Source organism: Lampetra planeri, unplaced genomic scaffold (assembly GCF_965212315.1).
Source record: "Lampetra planeri unplaced genomic scaffold, kcLamPlan1.2.h2 scaffold_125, whole genome shotgun sequence".
NCBI lineage: Eukaryota > Metazoa > Chordata > Hyperoartia > Petromyzontiformes > Petromyzontidae > Lampetra > Lampetra planeri.
This window is the reverse complement of record NW_027613965.1, coordinates 60,216-79,192: the sequence shown is the minus strand read 5'-3', so window position 1 is coordinate 79,192 and position 18,977 is coordinate 60,216. Positions and strand designations below refer to the sequence as shown.

The 18,977-nt window shown below is 54.5% G+C and overlaps 1 protein-coding gene across 7 annotated transcripts in view; it reads left to right on the top strand.

The window, feature by feature from the left end:
* GOLGA1 (golgin A1) overlaps positions 1 to 18,977 on the top strand; it is a 36,812-nt gene that overhangs the window by 8,017 nt on the left and 9,818 nt on the right. For 6 of the 7 annotated variants that reach the window (XM_078621972.1, XM_078621978.1, XM_078621973.1 and 3 more), the window contains exons 5-20: positions 287 to 384; positions 1,035 to 1,067; positions 1,790 to 1,918; positions 2,824 to 2,972; positions 3,249 to 3,351; positions 3,993 to 4,076; positions 4,510 to 4,635; positions 5,022 to 5,117; positions 6,164 to 6,259; positions 6,910 to 7,005; positions 7,364 to 7,516; positions 7,704 to 7,799; positions 8,151 to 8,240; positions 9,685 to 9,787; positions 10,527 to 10,801; positions 11,168 to 11,227. In XM_078621972.1, coding sequence (XP_078478098.1) covers positions 287 to 384; positions 1,035 to 1,067; positions 1,790 to 1,918; positions 2,824 to 2,972; positions 3,249 to 3,351; positions 3,993 to 4,076; positions 4,510 to 4,635; positions 5,022 to 5,117; positions 6,164 to 6,259; positions 6,910 to 7,005; positions 7,364 to 7,516; positions 7,704 to 7,799; positions 8,151 to 8,240; positions 9,685 to 9,787; positions 10,527 to 10,801; positions 11,168 to 11,227 — 1,787 coding nt within the window. The remainder of the gene's footprint in view (positions 1 to 286; positions 385 to 1,034; positions 1,068 to 1,789; positions 1,919 to 2,823; positions 2,973 to 3,248; positions 3,352 to 3,992; positions 4,077 to 4,509; positions 4,636 to 5,021; positions 5,118 to 6,163; positions 6,260 to 6,909; positions 7,006 to 7,363; positions 7,517 to 7,703; positions 7,800 to 8,150; positions 8,241 to 9,684; positions 9,788 to 10,526; positions 10,802 to 11,167; positions 11,228 to 18,977) is intronic. The other variant, XM_078621977.1, reaches the window with a different exon arrangement.

Sequence of the window (18,977 nt, the reverse complement as noted above, 5' to 3'; positions counted from 1 at the left end):
CTAATCATCATCATCGTCATGATCCATCTTCGTATGTATTTAGAATTTCTTTGGCACCGTACGTAGCCAGCCGTGTCAATCGGAGGTGCAGGGGAAGGACAACAAACTAAACACAACAACAAGCAGTTCATCCTCACGATCCATCATCATCCTCGTCTGCATCATCGTGATCATCACGATGGTCACCGTTATTGCCGTCGTTATCGCCATCGGCCTTGTCAACATTGTTGTCGTTGTGACCTCTCGCCCCCACCCCTTGACCCTGTGACCCCGTGATCCTGGGCAGCCTCCATGAGGAAGATGCAGGAGCTGAATGAGTCCTACCAGGCCAAGCGCTCCAAGATGGCGGAGAACGCTACTCTTGCTCTCGAGAAGAACAACAAGGTGATGGTGGTGATGGTGGTGGCAGCAGTGGTGGTAATGACGGTGATGGTGATGATGGTGGTGATAGTGGTGGCAGCAGTGGTGGTAATGACGGTGATGGTGATGATGGTGGTGATAGTGGTGGCAGCAGTGGTGATGATCGTGATAGTGGAGGTGACGATGGCGGTGATGGGGATGATGGTGATGGCATTGATGGGGGTGGTATGATGGTGATGGTGGTGGTAACAGTGAAATGTGTGTATTTGGTTGCTATAAATTTGCACATGATATGCCATTTCGTTGAGCTTTCATTTGTATCAGGTCGCTTCTGAAAATAGTTATTTAGCTCAGTGGGCCTTAACTGGTAAAATAATTTAGTGGTGAATGGCAGATGTTGGTGGTGATGATGGTGATAGTGTTGTTGATGGTGGTGGTGATGGTGGTGATGGTAGTGGTGATGATGACAACAGCGATGGTGTTGTGGATGTAATGTTGATGATGAGACTAATGAGAATGACGTTTGTGTTGTGTTGAATGGTGTTGACGGTGATAGTGATCTAAGGGACTGCACATCTGTGAACTATCGGACAGCTGTGAAAAAGAGCTTCATAGCTAATGGGATTTTCCAGGATGAATAAAGATTCTGATGATGATGTGTTGTTGTCCCCCAGGAGTGGACGGAGAAGCTTGCGGCGATGGAAAAGGTGAGTGCCACCATGACATCCTTCCAGCTCGCTCACTCACAAACCTTCAGAGTGAGCATCATGGGTCCAACCACCACCACGTGATATTCACGTGTGTGGTGTCGTGTGTGTGCGTGCGGTGCATTCGGAATGATCCAACATCATCAGCCATGGTAACTCCACTACTGGATGGAGGCGTTCGCACATTGATGCGTATCATATTGATTATGCTGGGTTTCTGACGGTGTGTACGGTGTGCGGCGCTGTGGTGAGGCATGGCTCGGGTTGTGTGGTGTATTGTGGCATGGTGGTGTATTGTGGCATGGTGGTGTGGTGGTGAGATATGGAGCTGAGTGGACTTGCCGATGTCCGGTACCAGCGGTGTCAAGATCGGCCTTTATGTAGGAGGCTCGTGAAGGAAGCTACTGGGCAGTTGGAGGGCAGTTGCCCTCCAACATCAACGGAGGGCAGAGGAGCGATGCTCACAACAACGAGCGGAGCACCGGGCAGCTGAATTTCAGCGAGTTGGCACAGTTGGGGGGCACAATTGGTGCATTTTCCAACCATCTCAGTAAACCCATGGCACCTGGGTCCGTTCCGTGACCTGCCAGCAGCGAGAGCCTTTGACACTCCACGTGCCCTTGGAAGTGCACCTAGCCTGGCACTAGCGCCAGCGGTGACGTCACCGCCACTTGGTGGCAAACGGCGTCTGCTGCTGTTGTTGTTGTGTCACGGCGTGTCAGGAGAGGCGGGAGCTGGCGCTGCGCCTGGCCGAGTTTGAGGAGCGCAGCGCTGACTTCTTCCAGCGGCGTGACGAGCGCGATGAGCTCACGGAGCTGCAGCAGCAGGAGACCGCCAAGGTCAAGCACATGGTGCGACACCAACCTCCCGACCCCCGGCCCTGCCCTCCGATAGCTCCGTCGGTCTGCCCGTCCATCTGTATATTTTCAGTTTGCGGTGTCTCTCTCCGCATGGCAGCGTGGATTTTTATCCGGGTCCAGTTTTTCCCTCCACCTTCAGAATCGACGTGCATTTAAGTATTTGGCTGCTATAATTTTCCACGGGATGAAAAGCCACTTCGTTTGTGGCCACGTTACTTCTGAAAAAGCAATATAGCTCGGTGGGCCTTACCTGGAAAAATTAAAAGTTTAGTTTAACATAGACTGGGACGAACTCACGCAATTCACTGTTCGGCCGTCTGTGTATCGGTCCATCTGTCCCGTGTATCTGTCTCTACATCTGTCCGTCTGTTTGTCTGTCTGTATGTATGCCCTGTCCATCCAATTCTTTGTCGATCTGTTTGTCGGTCACGGGATGGGGGAGGGGGGTCTCGCTAATTATTGTTAATCATATCAACAGAACTTTAGTGTACAGTGAAAACTCGCTAAAGTGATTAAACAATTATTGTCATGCATATATCTGACTGAATGTGTGTGTATTTTGTTAATGGGGAGCGGTAGTGCAGCGGTTAACGTGCTGCGCTACGAATCCAGCATCCCGAGTTCGATTGCACTCACGGCCAACACCAGTGATGATTATTTGAACCGGTCCCGGGCCTCCTCCCCTAGGTCGACTCAGACTCAAATGAGTACCTAGTGCCGTGTGTAGTAAACATTACCACTCGGGAGACAGAATAGGCCAGGCGTGGTGCTGGTCACCCACCCCCTCGTGTGCCCGTGTCGGGCTTCGGAGGTGCTGCTACTTGCCAACAGCACTTGCCCCAACAGCCTGTAACAGCTATACGGGAGATATTTGTGTGTGTGTGTTTGTGTGTCAGCTGCTGCGCAAGGAGGAGGAGAGCCGCTGTCTGGGCGAGGAGGTGGCGAGCACCAGGCAGGAGGTCGCCGCCCTCCAGGCTCGGCTCGAGCGGGCGCAAGAGGAGCTGGCAGCGCTCCGGGCCAACGGCACCGCACTCAAGAGCGACAAGTGGGGGTCCCCCACCCACTCCCCCCCCCTGCCAAAGTGGAGGCCCACACCTCCCCCCTGACAACCCCCACACCCAACGCCCACCACCCCATGTCATCCCCCCTCTCACTTCCCGCGTCCGCCATCTCACCATGCCGGTAACACGGCTCTGGATTTGTGTGTCTGACATGTTTATTGTGTGTGTGTGTGTGGCGTGTGGCGTGTGTGTGGTGTGTGTGGTGTGTGCGGCGTGTGTGTGGTGTGTGCGGCGTGTGGCGTGTGTATGTTTGTGTGTAGCTCGTACCTGCGGCGGGAGCTGGAGGAGGAGCGCCAGCGAGGGGAGCAGCAGGAGAGCGCGCTCTCCCTACAAAACCAGCAGCTCTCCCACGAGCTGGCGCAGGTGGCACCGCTCTCCAGCATGCACACACGCCACACGCCACACACACGCCACACGCCACACACACGCCACACGCCACACACACGCCACACACACAAACGCCACACACACCACACACACGCCACACACGTCACACACGCCACACACACACATACGCCACACACACGCCACACACACGCCACACGCCACACGCCACACGCCACACGCCACACACACGCCACACGCCACACACACGCCACACGCCACACACACACACACGCCACACACACGCCACACACGTCACACACATGCCACACGCAGACATGTCACACACACGCCACACACGTCACACACACCAGTATGGTGGGGGTGAAAGTCGTGGTGGTGGTAGTGTTGGTGCTAGTGGTGGTGGTGCAGGTGGTGCTAAACGTGGTGGTGATGGTGTCATGGGGAGGGTGGTGTTGGTGGTAGTGTAGTGTTGGTAGTGGTTTTGTGATTACGAGGGATTGTTTATTTGTGTGGTTGTTTGTGTGTTTTCGTTGGCCTAGTTCAGCAGTTCATTGCTTGTCTGGTTATGTGAAGTGTTGGTGTGGCTACGAGTGGTTGTTTGGTAATGTTGTGCGGTTGTGCCGAGTCGTTGAGTGGCTGTGTGGCTGTGTGTGCAGGCCCGCCTTGCGCTGCAGGAGCTACAGGAGGAGCACAAGGCCCTGCGAGTGGAGACAGAGTCCCTGGGGCAGCAGGCACAGCAGGTGGGGGGTGCATGGGGGTCTGGGTCTGAGTTCAGAGTCAATCAGAGTCACTCTTTGGTTCTTTCGGTAAAGTCACGTAGAATAAAATAATAATTAAATAATTGCATATGACGATTCGATTGCAACACAAGCAATCCTCATCAGGTACAAATGAAAGAGAAAACAAACCTAGAGAGAGGCAAAACAGACACGGGAACACACAGACAGACACATAAGCAGAGAGAGATAACACAGAGACACACAGAGAGAGACACACACATAGGCACACAGAGAAACAACGCCTCTGTGTCGAGGCTACCGCAATAACGCTCTCAGCCTGGTAAAGAGCGATGAGCGAAACAAACGAGACAGCTTCATACGAGACGAGAGAACGAATTGAAAATTAATTGATGATTGAGTGATTGATTCATTGATTCGACTCGCCACGTCGCAGGCTACCAGGGAGACGGAGCAGCACTGCGCCATGATTGGTCGGCTCACGGAGAAGGCGACGTCGCTGGAGAGGAGGATTGCGGGAGACCTGACAATGGACCAACACACACAGGAGCTCCTCCTCGAGGTGGCTGCCTGACTCCTCCACCAGGGGACCACACCGCCTCCACCAGGAGACCACACCGCCTCCACTAGGAGACCACACCGGCTCCACCAGGGGACCACACCAGCTCTACCAGGGGCCTTGATACCTCCACGGGGGCCCATATTGGATCATCTCTATCACGACGTTGACGATACTGATGAAGCCGATGACAACGATTATGATGTTGTTGACGACGAACACGATGATGGCGATGATAATCACAACGATGATTGTTGATCACGACTTTGCTGACCGTAGTAATGATAACAGCGCTGATGATGTTGATGACGATAACAGTTGTGATGCTGCTGCTGATGATGACACTGCTGCTGATGATGATGACACTGCTGATGATTCGTTAACTCCAGCGGGCACGGCTGGAGGAGCGCCTGGAGGAGCTCTCCACTCGCCTCTCCGAGTCACAGGCCGTCGCCACGGCAACCGCATCCGGCTTGGAGCAGCAGGTGGGTGGGGGAGGGTGGCCGGGGAGAGAGGGGAGGGCGGGTGAGGGGGCTGATATTGATTGGAGAATGGATTGATGATGTGTTCAAGTCTCAAGTGTATTACGCTTATATTCTTTGGTTCTTTCGGTAAAGTCATGTAGACAGAAAAATAATAATACAAATAAAGTGAATAATTAACTCTATTAATTTTAATTTTTCTATCTCCGTGACTTTACCGAAAGAACCAAAGAATATGAGTTCCTGCAGTCACGAAAGTGACTGCAGGAACTCAAAATGTATTATGTTTAACCCAATGAGAGCTTGAGAGCCAGGCTAAAAGTATAATTTACCAGAGCAGGTGGGGTGGGAGTGTGTGGGTGGGTCATTTATTTGTTGTGTGAGTAGGTGGGTGAGTGAGTTGGTGTGTGGGTGATTTATTTGTTGTGTGAGTAGGTGGGTGAGTGAGTTAGTGTGTTATGTCGTACACACACCTCCACCCGACACGGCCAATTAGTAAGGTTGTCAACGTACCAATTTACGGCAACCAGCGTCGTCAGGCGTGTTACTTTTTCTATTTCGCTGGGGCACCTCGGGCTCTTCACATCCCACGCCCGAACACATTTTGAAAGGGCGGTGGCTGTCCCTGTACGGTGGTGACTCGCTGGCCCCTGGCCTGTGAGCCAGGGCCCTGCGAGCCTGGGGCACGAGTCTGCTGCTAGTAGCAGCGGGCGATGTTGCCGTGTGTGTGTGTGTGCGTGTGATCCCAATTTTATCTTGTGGGTCATTTAAAAATTTGTCAAATTTGGGACCTTAACGCCGGTACACGATGACCTACACTTGCGTATGATGGCATGCGTTGTTACGGTTAATACCATCGCCACCGCAGCATTAACCAGGGATTTCCGCCAGATTCGAACCTCGGCAATGAGCGGCGAACGCGCCACCGCTGGGCCGTGTCGCCGCGCTGCCGCGAGGCCGGGGACGCACTGCGGTTGCGGTGACACTGCCGTCGTGGCGTTGCCATTGTGGTGTTGCCGTGGTTGGGTTGCGGTCGGGTTGCGGTGTAGGTGAGGGAGTTGCGAGACCGTGCGCGGGAGCTGGAGGCAGCGGCGCAGGAGAAGGAGGAGCAGCGCGTGGGGAAGACGCGAGCTCGCGACGAGGAGGTGAGTGGCGGCGTGGCACTACGAACCCGGCGACACGAGTTCAATTCCCGCTCACCGCCAATGATCGTCTCAATCGGTCCTCGACTTTTACTGAGTGAACTGAGCCTCAAATGAGTACCCGGCGTCGTGTGTAAGCATCGTTGCTGGGGAGACAAAGGTGGACGGGTATGGTGCTAGCCACCCAGCCCTTCCGTTCTGGCCTTCATAAGTGCTACTTGCGAATAGCACTACTTGTCCCCAACAGAAATTAAAGGTTACTCGGGGGATCTATTTAGCTCTTTTTCAGAAGTGACCTGGGCACGAATGATGGCTCAAGGAAATGGCTGATGACGTGGAATTTATAGCAGCCAAATACTCTAGACGCACGTTGATTTTAAATGTGAGTGGGAAAACTGGAGAACCCGGAGAAAAATGCACGTGACCACGGGGATGGAGAGAGACACGCAAACTCCAAATACACAGCAGGCATCGGGGTTCGGATCGAACCCACGACCTCCTGTATACAGGCAAGAGAGTTAACATCTCGCTATCGTGGCGGCCGGGCGTGGGTGCCAGCCACACCACCCCCTTGTGCACCGCACTGGCCCCGCTCACGGCACGAGCCCCAGCAGCATGTGCGGGCTTCAGGGGGTCTCTGTGTCTGTGTGCAGCTGCGCCGCCTGCGCGAGGATCTCACCGCCACCAGGGAGGAGCTGACGCGTGCACAGAGGGTGGCGACGACGCGGGAGAGCGAGCGAGACCAAGCGGTGCACTCCGCACTGCAGACGCACCCACCTCGTCATTCACTACTGCAACCAAACCCACATCGTGGCTCCCATATTGCAGCAGCACCCACCTTGTCACCGCCCGCATCGTCACACTTCACTGCAGCACTCCCCACCTCGTCACTCCCCACCTCATCGCTACCAACTACAGGAACACTCCATTAGAGATCTCCTCCTACCTCCTCTTCACCCCCCCGTAACTCCCGTCTCACGACCCCATCCCTCCCTCGCCCCCCCTTCCTTCTACCCCCTCACCTGTTCACCTGTCCTCCGATCTTCCACCCCCCCCCATCTTCTCAACACCCCCTCCCCCCTGCCCCCTGCCCCTCCCCCCCCACAGCGTGCGGAGGGAGAGGCCGAGCGGCGGCGCCTGCAGCAGCAGTGGGCGGCGTCTCGCCAGCAGCTGGGGGAGCGTGTGGCGGCGCTGGACACGCAGCTCGCGGCGCTGGAGACGGCGCGCGACTTCGACCGCACGGCCAGCCAGCACAGCCTGGTACGGTGAGGGTGGGGGGACTGAGGAGGCTGGTGGGGGCTGGGGGGCACTCGCAGACAAAGCAATTGAGTGGATACATCACTTGAAACTGAATCTCTCATCGTCGCTCTATACCAAATCGTCACTCCCCCTCCCTTGCACCCCCCCAACTCCCCTTATCCTTCCACCGCCCCATGGTGCTGCACAGGGGCAGCTGCAGGCGGAGGGCGAGGAGCTGAGGGAGCGAGTGGCTGAGCAGGAGGCCACGGCACGCACCCTGGAGGAGGAGCTCCACAGCGCCCAGGTGACGACACGAGGAGGGGTGGTCGTGGTGGTGGCAGATTCTGGTGGTGGTCTGGTGTGGTAGTGGTGGTTGGGTGTGATGGTGGTAGTCGGGTCTGGTGGTCGTGGTCGGGTCTGGTGGTGGTGGTGGCCGGGGTTTGGTAGTGGTGGTTGGGTCTGATGGTGGTGGCCGGATCTGGTGGTGGCCGGGTCTGGTGGTGGCTTGGTGTGGTGGTGGCCGGGTCTGGTGGTGGTGGCTTGGTGTGGTGGTGCCAGGTCTGGGGGTGTTGGCCAGGTGTGGTGGCGGTGACCCGGGTCCGGTTGTGTTTGGAGTTCGTCGTCACAGAGTGTGATACTCGATGTTTTCTTTCAGGCCGAGCTCACAGCTCAGAGGGCAGCACTCGCCCAGTCGATCTCTGACCTGGAGATGACACGGAGATGTGGGGATACACTACAGAAACAGGTGTGTGATGGCTACGTTTGCCTGGGTATACACGAGTACTTACACGTGTGTGTGCATACACACGGTAATGCAATGATTAGCGCGCTGCGCTACGAACCCGGCGACTCGAGTTCGATTCCTGCTCATGGCCAACATTAGTAATGATTATCTGAACTGGTCCTGGGCCTCCTCTAGGTCGATTCAACCTCAAATGAGCACCTGGTGCGATGTTTAAACATTGCCACCCGGGAGACGAAGGCGGCCGGGCGTGGTGTAGGCCACCTACCCCGAAATGTGCTTGTGTTGTCCTTAACAGGTGCTCGCTACCTCAACGGCCTATTAAGGATAATTTGGGGGTCTTTGTCTTTGTACACTTGCATCAGACGTGGCCTGTCGTGCGGCTTGGCTTCTGCTGTATTACAGCGTAACACCAAGTATTTGAACCCTGACCCCTAATGCCCCAACCCTAACCCCCAACCCTAAACTCCTAGCCCTAATCTCTAAACCCGAACCGCTAGCACTGACCGTAACTAACCCTTTTGCCATAACCCAAACACCCTTCTCCTAACCATCATCTTTCGCCCTAACAATAACCTTTTAATCCTAGCCTTCCACCTATTGCAATAGGTGACGTTTCGGGCAATGGTCCTTCTGTATAGCACATGTGCTACTGAGGAACGTGTTGTTGAATCCCTAATGGGGCAGGGGGCTGGGAGAGGGGGGATGGTGGGTAGTGGGTAGGAGTGGTGGTGCAGACGTTCGTGCATGACGCTAACAACTAGGCACATTAGTCCAGTTGTTGACCGGTTTGGAGCCTCTCCTCCTCCCATTGCCAACCAGCGCTGACTGGCATGATGATGAAGTCTGGTCACACGAACAGCACGTGTGGGGATGCTTCCATGGTGATGCTGCTGCAGCCTTGGTAGTGGTGCACAAACGACAGACCACTGGAGCTTTACACTTTTAAATCGTCCAGATATAAAAACGTATTTCTTTCAAACTACTCTTTGCATTTCGTTTGTTGTCCTTCCCCCACACCTCCGATTAGCACGGTTGGCTACGTACGGTGCGAAATAAGTTCAACATACATATATACAAACCCTGTACACTAACACCCGGCCCTCTTCCCTTTATCCTATAAGCTTAACGCACAATCTCGAATGCGTGTTCTTAACCCCGGACCCCTTAACCTAACCCCCATACCCCAAAACCTAATCCCCAACGCTTTTAACACCTAACGCTAACCCATAACAATAACCCCCAAACCTTAACCCTGAGCCTTTAACAAGGCAAAGTGATTTCCTGCTAGAATGAGCATTGAGGCATTTGTTCTCCCTGCTTAAAGCCCTGCAGAGGCAGTGGGGTGGGAATTCCACATTCCTATGACAGGAGCGATTCTTTCCTTGGGACAAGCGGTAGTTGATCTCCCCCCCTGCGCCCCCCCTCCCCCCCCCCCCCCCCACAGCTGTGTGAGCTGCAGGAGGCATTGGCGCTGGCGGAGGGGAGGCTGGCGGAGGCTCGGGAGCGCTGCTCCTCCACAGAGGCTCGGAGCTACGTGCTCGAGCAAGGTACGGATGGAGACGCAACAGCAGTATGAGCAGCAGCAGTAGCAGAAGTAGCAATAGAAGCAGTAGTAGCAGTAGAAGCAGCATTAGCAGCATCAGTAGAAGCAGGAGAAACAGTGGCTCTAGAAGTAGAAGCAGCAGTATCAGTAGATGCAGCAGCAGTAGAAGCAGCAGTAGCAGTAGAAGCAGCAGTAGCAGTAGAAGCAGCAGTAGCAGTAAAAGCAGCAGTAGAAGCAGCATTAGAAGCAGCAGCAGTAGAAGCAGCAGTAGCAGTAGATGCAGCAGCAGTAGAAGCAGCAGTAGCAGTAGATGTAGCAGCACCAGTAGAATCAGCAATAGAAGCAGCAGCAGTAGATGCAGCAGTAGAAGCAGTAGAAGCAGCAGCAGTAGTAGAAGCAGCAGCAGTAGAAGAAGTAGCAGCAGCAGTAGAAGCAGCAGCAGTAGAAGCAGCAGTAGAAGCAGCAGCAGTAGAAGCAGCAGTAAAAGCAGCAGCAGTAGAAGCAGCAGCAGTAGAAGCAGTAGCAGCAGCAGTAGAAGCAGCAGCAGTAGAAGCAATAGCAGCAGCAGTAGAAGCAGCAGCAGTAGAAGCACCAGCAGTAGAAGCACCAGCAGTAGAAGCAGCAGTAGAAGCAGCAGCAGTAAAAGCAGTAGCAGTGCTACTGTCCATCTCAGGGGTTAGGGGTACGGTAACCCTGACCCCTGACCTCACCGCCACCGCTGACCCTATCGCCGCCGCCCTCAGAGCTGCGCGCCAGCGAGGCGCTGGCGGAGGAGAGGCAGCGTGCCAGCGAAGAGGAGGTGGAGGAAGGGGAGGCAGCGCAGCCAGCGCAGGCAGGGACCGTGGGAACACATGGGGCACGCAACGGGACCCGGGAGGGGCCGGGGGGCGGCAGCGACGATGGTGGCGATGATGGCGCCACTGGCGCCGCCGTAATTACGGCCGCTGCCGTTGCCCGCACCGCTGAGGAGGAGGGGGCCAACTCGGCGCTGAGGATGGAACTGGCGGAGAAGCACAAGGTGAGCGGGGGTGGGGTTGGGGGTATGAGGTCACGTGGTGCCACACAAAGGTCACGTGACTATACTGTTTGGTTCTTTCGGTAAAGTCGCGTAACTTTACCGAAAGAACCAACGAGTGTGGATTCCTGCAGTCACGAAAGCTTCAAATCAAGATTGTCACGTGACTAGACACGGGGTTCTGTGACGAGACACGAGTTCGTGTGATGGGACCTGGTCACGTGACGGGATACGTGGTCACGTGACGGGATACGTGGTCACGTGCCGAGACACGAGGTCGAATGACGTTAAACGAAGCTACTTGACATGCTGTACGTAGCGCGACACGCCGTAACACGTCGTTGGCTGACGCTGGGTGTCACCGTACAGACCATCAAGCAGTTGCAGCAGCGCCTGGCGGAGCTCAAGAAGACTCTGCAGAGAGAGCTGGTGAGTGACGGCGCCCACCTGCCTACTAGTCCACTAGTCCACTATCCCACTAGCCTGCCTGCTAGTCCACTATCTCACTATCCCACTAGCCTGCCTGCTAGTCCACTATCCCACTAGCCTGCCTGCTAGTCCACTATCTCACTAGCCCACTAGCCTGCCTGCTAGTCCACTATCCCACTAGCCTGCCTGCTAGTCCACTAGTCCACTATCCCACTAGCCTGCCTGCTAGTCCACTATCTCACTATCCCACTAGCCTGCCTGCTAGTCCACTATCTCACTAGCCCACTAGCCTGCCTGCTAGTCCACTAGTCCACTATCCCACTAGCCTGCCTGCTAGTCCACTATCTCACTAGCCCACTAGCCTGCCTGCTAGTCCACTAGTCCACTATCCCACTAGCCTGCCTGCTAGTCCACTATCCCACTAGCCCACTAGCCTGCCTGCTAGTCCACTATCTCACTATCCCACTAGCCTGCCTGCTAGTCCACTAGCCCACTATCCCACTAGGCTGCCTGCTAGTCCACTATCTCACTATCCCACTAGACTGCCTGCTAGTCCACTATCTCACTATCCCACTAGCCTGCCTGCTAGTCCACTATCTCACTATCCCACTAGACTGCCTGCTAGTCCACTATCTCACTATCCCACTAGCCTGCCTGCTAGTCCACTATCTCACTATCCCACTAGCCTGCCTGCTAGTCCACTATCTCACTATCCCACTAGCCTGCCTGCTAGTCCACTAGCCAACTATCCCACTAGCCTGCCTGCTAGTCCACTATCCCACTAGGCTGCCTGCTAGTCCACTATCTCACTATCCCACTAGCCTGCCTGCTAGTCCACTAGCCCACTAGCCCACTAGCCTGCCTGCTAGTCCACTAGCCCACTATCCCACTAGGCTGCCTGCTAGTCCACTATCTCACTATCCCACTAGACTGCCTGCTAGTCCACTATCTCACTATCCCACTAGCCTGCCTGCTAGTCCACTAGTACACTAGCCCACTAGCCTGTCTGCTAGTCCACTATCTCACTATCCCACTAGCCTGCCTGCTAGTCCACTATCCCACTAGCCTGCCTGCTAGTCCACTATCCCACTAGCCTGCCTGCTAGTCCACTATCCCACTAGGCTGCCTGCTAGTCCACTAGCCCACTAGCCCACTAGCCTGCCTGCTAGTCCACTATCTCACTATCCCACTAGCCTGCCTGCTAGTCCACTATCTCACTATCCCACTAGCCTGCCTGCTAGTCCACTATCCCACTAGACTGCCTACTAGTCCACTATCCCACTAGCCTGCCTACTAGTCCACTATCTCACTATCCCACTAGCCTGCCTACTAGTCCACTATCCCACTATCCCACTAGACTGCCTACTAGTCCACTATCCCACTATCCCACTAGCCTGCCTGCTAGTCCACTATCTCACTATCCCACTAGCCTGCCTACTAGTCCACTATCTCACTATCCCACTAGCCTGCCTACTAGTCCACTATCCCACTATCCCAATAGACTGCCTACTAGTCCACTATCCCACTAGACTGCCTACTAGTCCACTATCCCACTATCCCACTAGCCTGCCTGCTAGTCCACTATCCCACTATCCCACTAGCCTGCCTGCTAGTCCACTATCCCACTATCCCACTAGCCTGCCTGCTAGTCCACTATCCCACTATCCCACTAGCCTGCCTGCTAGTCCACTATCTCACTATCCCACTAGCCTGCCTGCTAGTCCACTATCTCACTATCCCACTAGCCTGCCTGCTAGTCCACTATCTCACTATCCCACTAGCCTGCCTGCTAGTCCACTATCTCACTATCCCACTAGGCTGCCTGCTAGTCCACTATCCCACTATCCCACTAGCCTGCCTGCTAGTCCACTATCCCACTAGCCTGCCTGCTAGTCCACTATACCACTATCCCACTAGCCTGCCTGCTAGTCCACTATCCCACTATCCCACTAGCCTGCCTGCTAGTCCACTATCCCACTATCCCACTAGTCTGCCTGCTAGTCCACTATCTCACTATCCCACTAGCCTGCCTGCTAGTCCACTATCCCACTATCCCACTAGCCTGCCTACTAGTCCACTATCTCACTATCCCACTAGCCTGCCTGCTAGTCCACTATCTCACTATCCCACTAGCCTGCCTGCTAGTCCACTATCCCACTATCCCACTAGCCTGCCTACTAGTCCACTATCCCACTATCCCACTAGCCTGCCTGCTAGTCCACTATCTCACTATCCAACTAGCCTGCCTGCTAGTCCACTATCCCACTATCCCACTAGCCTGCCTACTAGTCCACTATCCCACTATCCCACTAGCCTGCCTGCTAGTCCACTATCTCACTATCCCACTAGCCTGCCTGCTAGTCCACTATCCCACTATCCCACTAGCCTGCCTGCTAGTCCACTATCTCACTATCCAACTAGCCTGCCTGCTAGTCCACTATCCCACTATCCCACTAGCCTGCCTACTAGTCCACTATCCCACTATCCCACTAGCCTGCCTGCTAGTCCACTATCTCACTATCCCACTAGCCTGCCTGCTAGTCCACTATCCCACTATCCCACTAGCCTGCCTGCTAGTCCACTATCCCACTATCCCACTAGCCTGCCTGCTAGTCCACTATCCCACTATCCCACTAGCCTGCCTGCTAGTCCACTATCTCACTATCCCACTAGCCTGCCTGCTAGACCACTATCCCACTATCCCACTAGCCTGCCTGCTAGTCCACTATCTCACTATCCCACTAGCCTGCCTACTAGTCCACTATCTCACTATCCCACTAGCCTGCCTACTAGTCCACTATCCCACTATCCCACTAGACTGCCTGCTAGTCCACTATCTCACTATCCCACTAGCCTGCCTACTAGTCCACTATCTCACTATCCCACTAGCCTGCCTGCTAGTCCACTATCCCACTATCCCACTAAACTGCCTGCTAGTCCACTATCTCACTATCCCACTAGCCTGCCTACTCGTCCACTATCTCACTATCCCACTAGCCTGCCTGCTAGTCCACTATCCCACTATCCCACTAGACTGCCTGCTAGTCCACTATCTCACTATCCCACTAGCCTGCCTACTAGTCCACTATCTCACTATCCCACTAGCCTGCCTGCTAGTCCACTATCTCACTATCCCACTAGCCTGCCTACTAGTCCACTATCTCACTATCCCACTAGCCTGCCTACTAGTCCACTATCCCACTATCCCACTAGCCTGCCTACTAGTCCACTATCTCACTATCCCACTAGCCTGCCTACTAGTCCACTATCTCACTATCCCACTAGCCTGCCTACTAGTCCACTATCTCACTATCCCACTAGCCTGCCTACTAGTCCACTATCTCACTATCCCACTAGCCTGCCTACTAGTCCACTATCTCACTATCCCACTAGCCTGCCTGCTAGTCCACTATCTCACTATCCCACTAGCCTGCCTACTAGTCCACTATCTCACTATCCCACTAGCCTGCCTACTAGTCCACTATCCCACTATCCCACTAGACTGCCTGCTAGTCCACTATCCCACTATCCCACTAGCCTGCCTACTAGTCCACTATCCCACTAGACTGCCTGCTAGTCCACTATCTCACTATCCCACTAGCCTGCCTACTAGTCCACTATCTCACTATCCCACTAGCCTGCCTACTAGTCCACTATCTCACTATCCCACTAGGCTGCCTGCTAGTCCACTATCTCACTATCCCACTAGCCTGCCTGCTTGTCCACTATCCCACTATCCCACTAGCCTGCCTACTAGTCCACTATCTCACTATCCCACTAGCCTGCCTACTAGTCCACTATCTCACTATCCCACTAGCCTGCCTACTAGTCCACTATCTCACTATCCCACTAGCCTGCCTACTAGTCCACTATCTCACTATCCCACTAGCCTGCCTGCTAGTCCACTATCTCACTATCCCACTAGCCTGCCTACTAGTCCACTATCCCACTATCCCACTAGACTGCCTGCTAGTCCACTATCCCACTATCCCACTAGCCTGCCTACTAGTCCACTATCCCACTATCCCACTAGACTGCCTGCTAGTCCACTATCTCACTATCCCACTAGCCTGCCTACTAGTCCACTATCTCACTATCCCACTAGCCTGCCTACTAGTCCACTATCTCACTATCCCACTAGCCTGCCTGCTAGTCCACTATCCCACTATCCCACTAGACTGCCTGCTTGTCCACTATCTCACTATCCCACTAGGCTGCCTGCTAGTCCACTATCTCACTATCCCACTAGACTGCCTGCTAGTCCACTATCTCACTATCCCACTAGCCTGCCTGCTAGTCCACTATCTCACTATCCCACTAGGCTGCCTGCTAGTCCACTATCTCACTATCCCACTAGACTGCCTGCTAGTCCACTATCTCACTATCCCACTAGGCTGCCTGCTAGTCCACTATCTCACTATCCCACTAGGCTGCCTGCTAGTCCACTATCTCACTATCCCACTAGCCTGCCTGCTAGTCCACTATCCCACTATCCCACTAGCCTGCCTGCTCGTCCACTATCTCACTATCCCACTAGACTGCCTGCTAGTCCACTATCTCACTATCCCACTAGGCTGCCTGCTAGTCCACTATCCCACTAGGCTGCCTGCTAGTCCACTATCCCACTAGGCTGCCTGCTAGTCCACTAGTCCACTAGCCTGCCTGCTAGTCCACTAGTCCACTAGCCTGCCTGTTAGTCCACTATCCCACTAGGCTGCCTGCTAGTCCACTATCCCACTAGGCTGCCTGCTAGTCCACTATCCCACTAGCCTGCCTGCTAGTCCACTAGTCCACTAGCCTGCCTGCTAGTCCACTATCCCACTAGCCTGCCTGCTAGTCCACTAGTCCACTAGCCTGCCTGCTAGTCCACTATCTCACTATCCCACTAGCCTGCCTGCTAGTCCACTAGCCTGCCTGCTAGTCCACTAGTCCACTAGCCCACTAGCCTGCCTGCTAGTCCACTATCCCACTATCCCACTAGCCTGCCTGCTAGTCCACTATCCCACTAGCCCACTAGCCTGCCTGCTAGTCCACTATCTCACTATCCCACTAGCCTGCCTGCTAGTCCACTAGTCCACTAGCCTGCCTGCTAGTCCACTAGTCCACTATCCCACTAGCCTGCCTGCTAGTCCACTATCCCACTAGCCTGCCTGCTAGTCCACTATCTCACTATCCCACTAGCCTGCCTGCTAGTCCACTAGTCCACTAGCCCACTAGCCTGCCTGCTAGTCCACTATCTCACTATCCCACTAGCCTGCCTGCTAGTCCACTATCTCACTATCCCACTAGCCTGCCTGCTAGTCCACTATCCCACTAGCCTGCCTACTAGTCCACTATCCCACTATCCCACTAGCCTGCCTGCTAGTCCACTATCTCACTATCCAACTAGCCTGCCTGCTAGTCCACTATCCCACTATCCCACTAGCCTGCCTACTAGTCCACTATCCCACTATCCCACTAGCCTGCCTGCTAGTCCACTATCTCACTATCCCACTAGCCTGCCTGCTAGTCCACTATCCCACTAGCCTGCCTGCTAGTCCACTATCCCACTATCCCACTAGCCTGCCTGCTAGTCCACTATCCCACTATCCCACTAGCCTGCCTGCTAGTCCACTATCTCACTATCCCACTAGCCTGCCTGCTAGTCCACTATCCCACTATCCCACTAGACTGCCTGCTAGTCCACTATCTCACTATCCCACTAGCCTGCCTACTAGTCCACTATCTCACTATCCCACTAGCCTGCCTACTAGTCCACTATCTCACTATCCCACTAGGCTGCCTGCTAGTCCACTATCTCACTATCCCACTAGCCTGCCTGCTTGTCCACTATCCCACTATCCCACTAGCCTGCCTACTAGTCCACTATCTCACTATCCCACTAGCCTGCCTACTAGTCCACTATCTCACTATCCCACTAGCCTGCCTACTAGTCCACTATCTCACTATCCCACTAGCCTGCCTACTAGTCCACTATCTCACTATCCCACTAGCCTGCCTGCTAGTCCACTATCTCACTATCCCACTAGCCTGCCTACTAGTCCACTATCCCACTATCCCACTAGACTGCCTGCTAGTCCACTATCCCACTATCCCACTAGCCTGCCTACTAGTCCACTATCCCACTATCCCACTAGACTGCCTGCTAGTCCACTATCTCACTATCCCACTAGCCTGCCTACTAGTCCACTATCTCACTATCCCACTAGCCTGCCTACTAGTCCACTATCTCACTATCCCACTAGCCTGCCTGCTAGTCCACTATCCCACTATCCCACTAGACTGCCTGCTTGTCCACTATCTCACTATCCCACTAGGCTGCCTGCTAGTCCACTATCTCACTATCCCACTAGACTGCCTGCTAGTCCACTATCTCACTATCCCACTAGCCTGCCTGCTAGTCCACTATCTCACTATCCCACTAGGCTGCCTGCTAGTCCACTATCTCACTATCCCACTAGACTGCCTGCTAGTCCACTATCTCACTATCCCACTAGGCTGCCTGCTAGTCCACTATCTCACTATCCCACTAGGCTGCCTGCTAGTCCACTATCTCACTATCCCACTAGCCTGCCTGCTAGTCCACTATCCCACTATCCCACTAGCCTGCCTGCTCGTCCACTATCTCACTATCCCACTAGACTGCCTGCTAGTCCACTATCTCACTATCCCACTAGGCTGCCTGCTAGTCCACTATCCCACTAGGCTGCCTGCTAGTCCACTATCCCACTAGGCTGCCTGCTAGTCCACTAGTCCACTAGCCTGCCTGCTAGTCCACTAGTCCACTAGCCTGCCTGTTAGTCCACTATCCCACTAGGCTGCCTGCTAGTCCACTATCCCACTAGGCTGCCTGCTAGTCCACTATCCCACTAGCCTGCCTGCTAGTCCACTAGTCCACTAGCCTGCCTGCTAGTCCACTATCCCACTAGCCTGCCTGCTAGTCCACTAGTCCACTAGCCTGCCTGCTAGTCCACTATCTCACTATCCCACTAGCCTGCCTGCTAGTCCACTAGCCTGCCTGCTAGTCCACTAGTCCACTAGCCCACTAGCCTGCCTGCTAGTCCACTATCCCACTATCCCACTAGCCTGCCTGCTAGTCCACTATCCCACTAGCCCACTAGCCTGCCTGCTAGTCCACTATCTCACTATCCCACTAGCCTGCCTGCTAGTCCACTAGTCCACTAGCCTGCCTGCTAGTCCACTAGTCCACTATCCCACTAGCCTGCCTGCTAGTCCACTATCCCACTAGCCTGCCTGCTAGTCCACTATCTCACTATCCCACTAGCCTGCCTGCTAGTCCACTAGTCCACTAGCCCACTAGCCTGCCTGCTAGTCCACTATCTCACTATCCCACTAGCCTGCCTGCTAGTCCACTATCTCACTATCCCACTAGCCTGCCTGCTAGTCCACTATCCCACTAGCCTGCCTACTAGTCCACTATCCCACTATCCCACTAGCCTGCCTGCTAGTCCACTATCTCACTATCCAACTAGCCTGCCTGCTAGTCCACTATCCCACTATCCCACTAGCCTGCCTACTAGTCCACTATCCCACTATCCCACTAGCCTGCCTGCTAGTCCACTATCTCACTATCCCACTAGCCTGCCTGCTAGTCCACTATCCCACTAGCCTGCCTGCTAGTCCACTATCCCACTATCCCACTAGCCTGCCTGCTAGTCCACTATCCCACTATCCCACTAGCCTGCCTGCTAGTCCACTATCTCACTATCCCACTAGCCTGCCTGCTAGT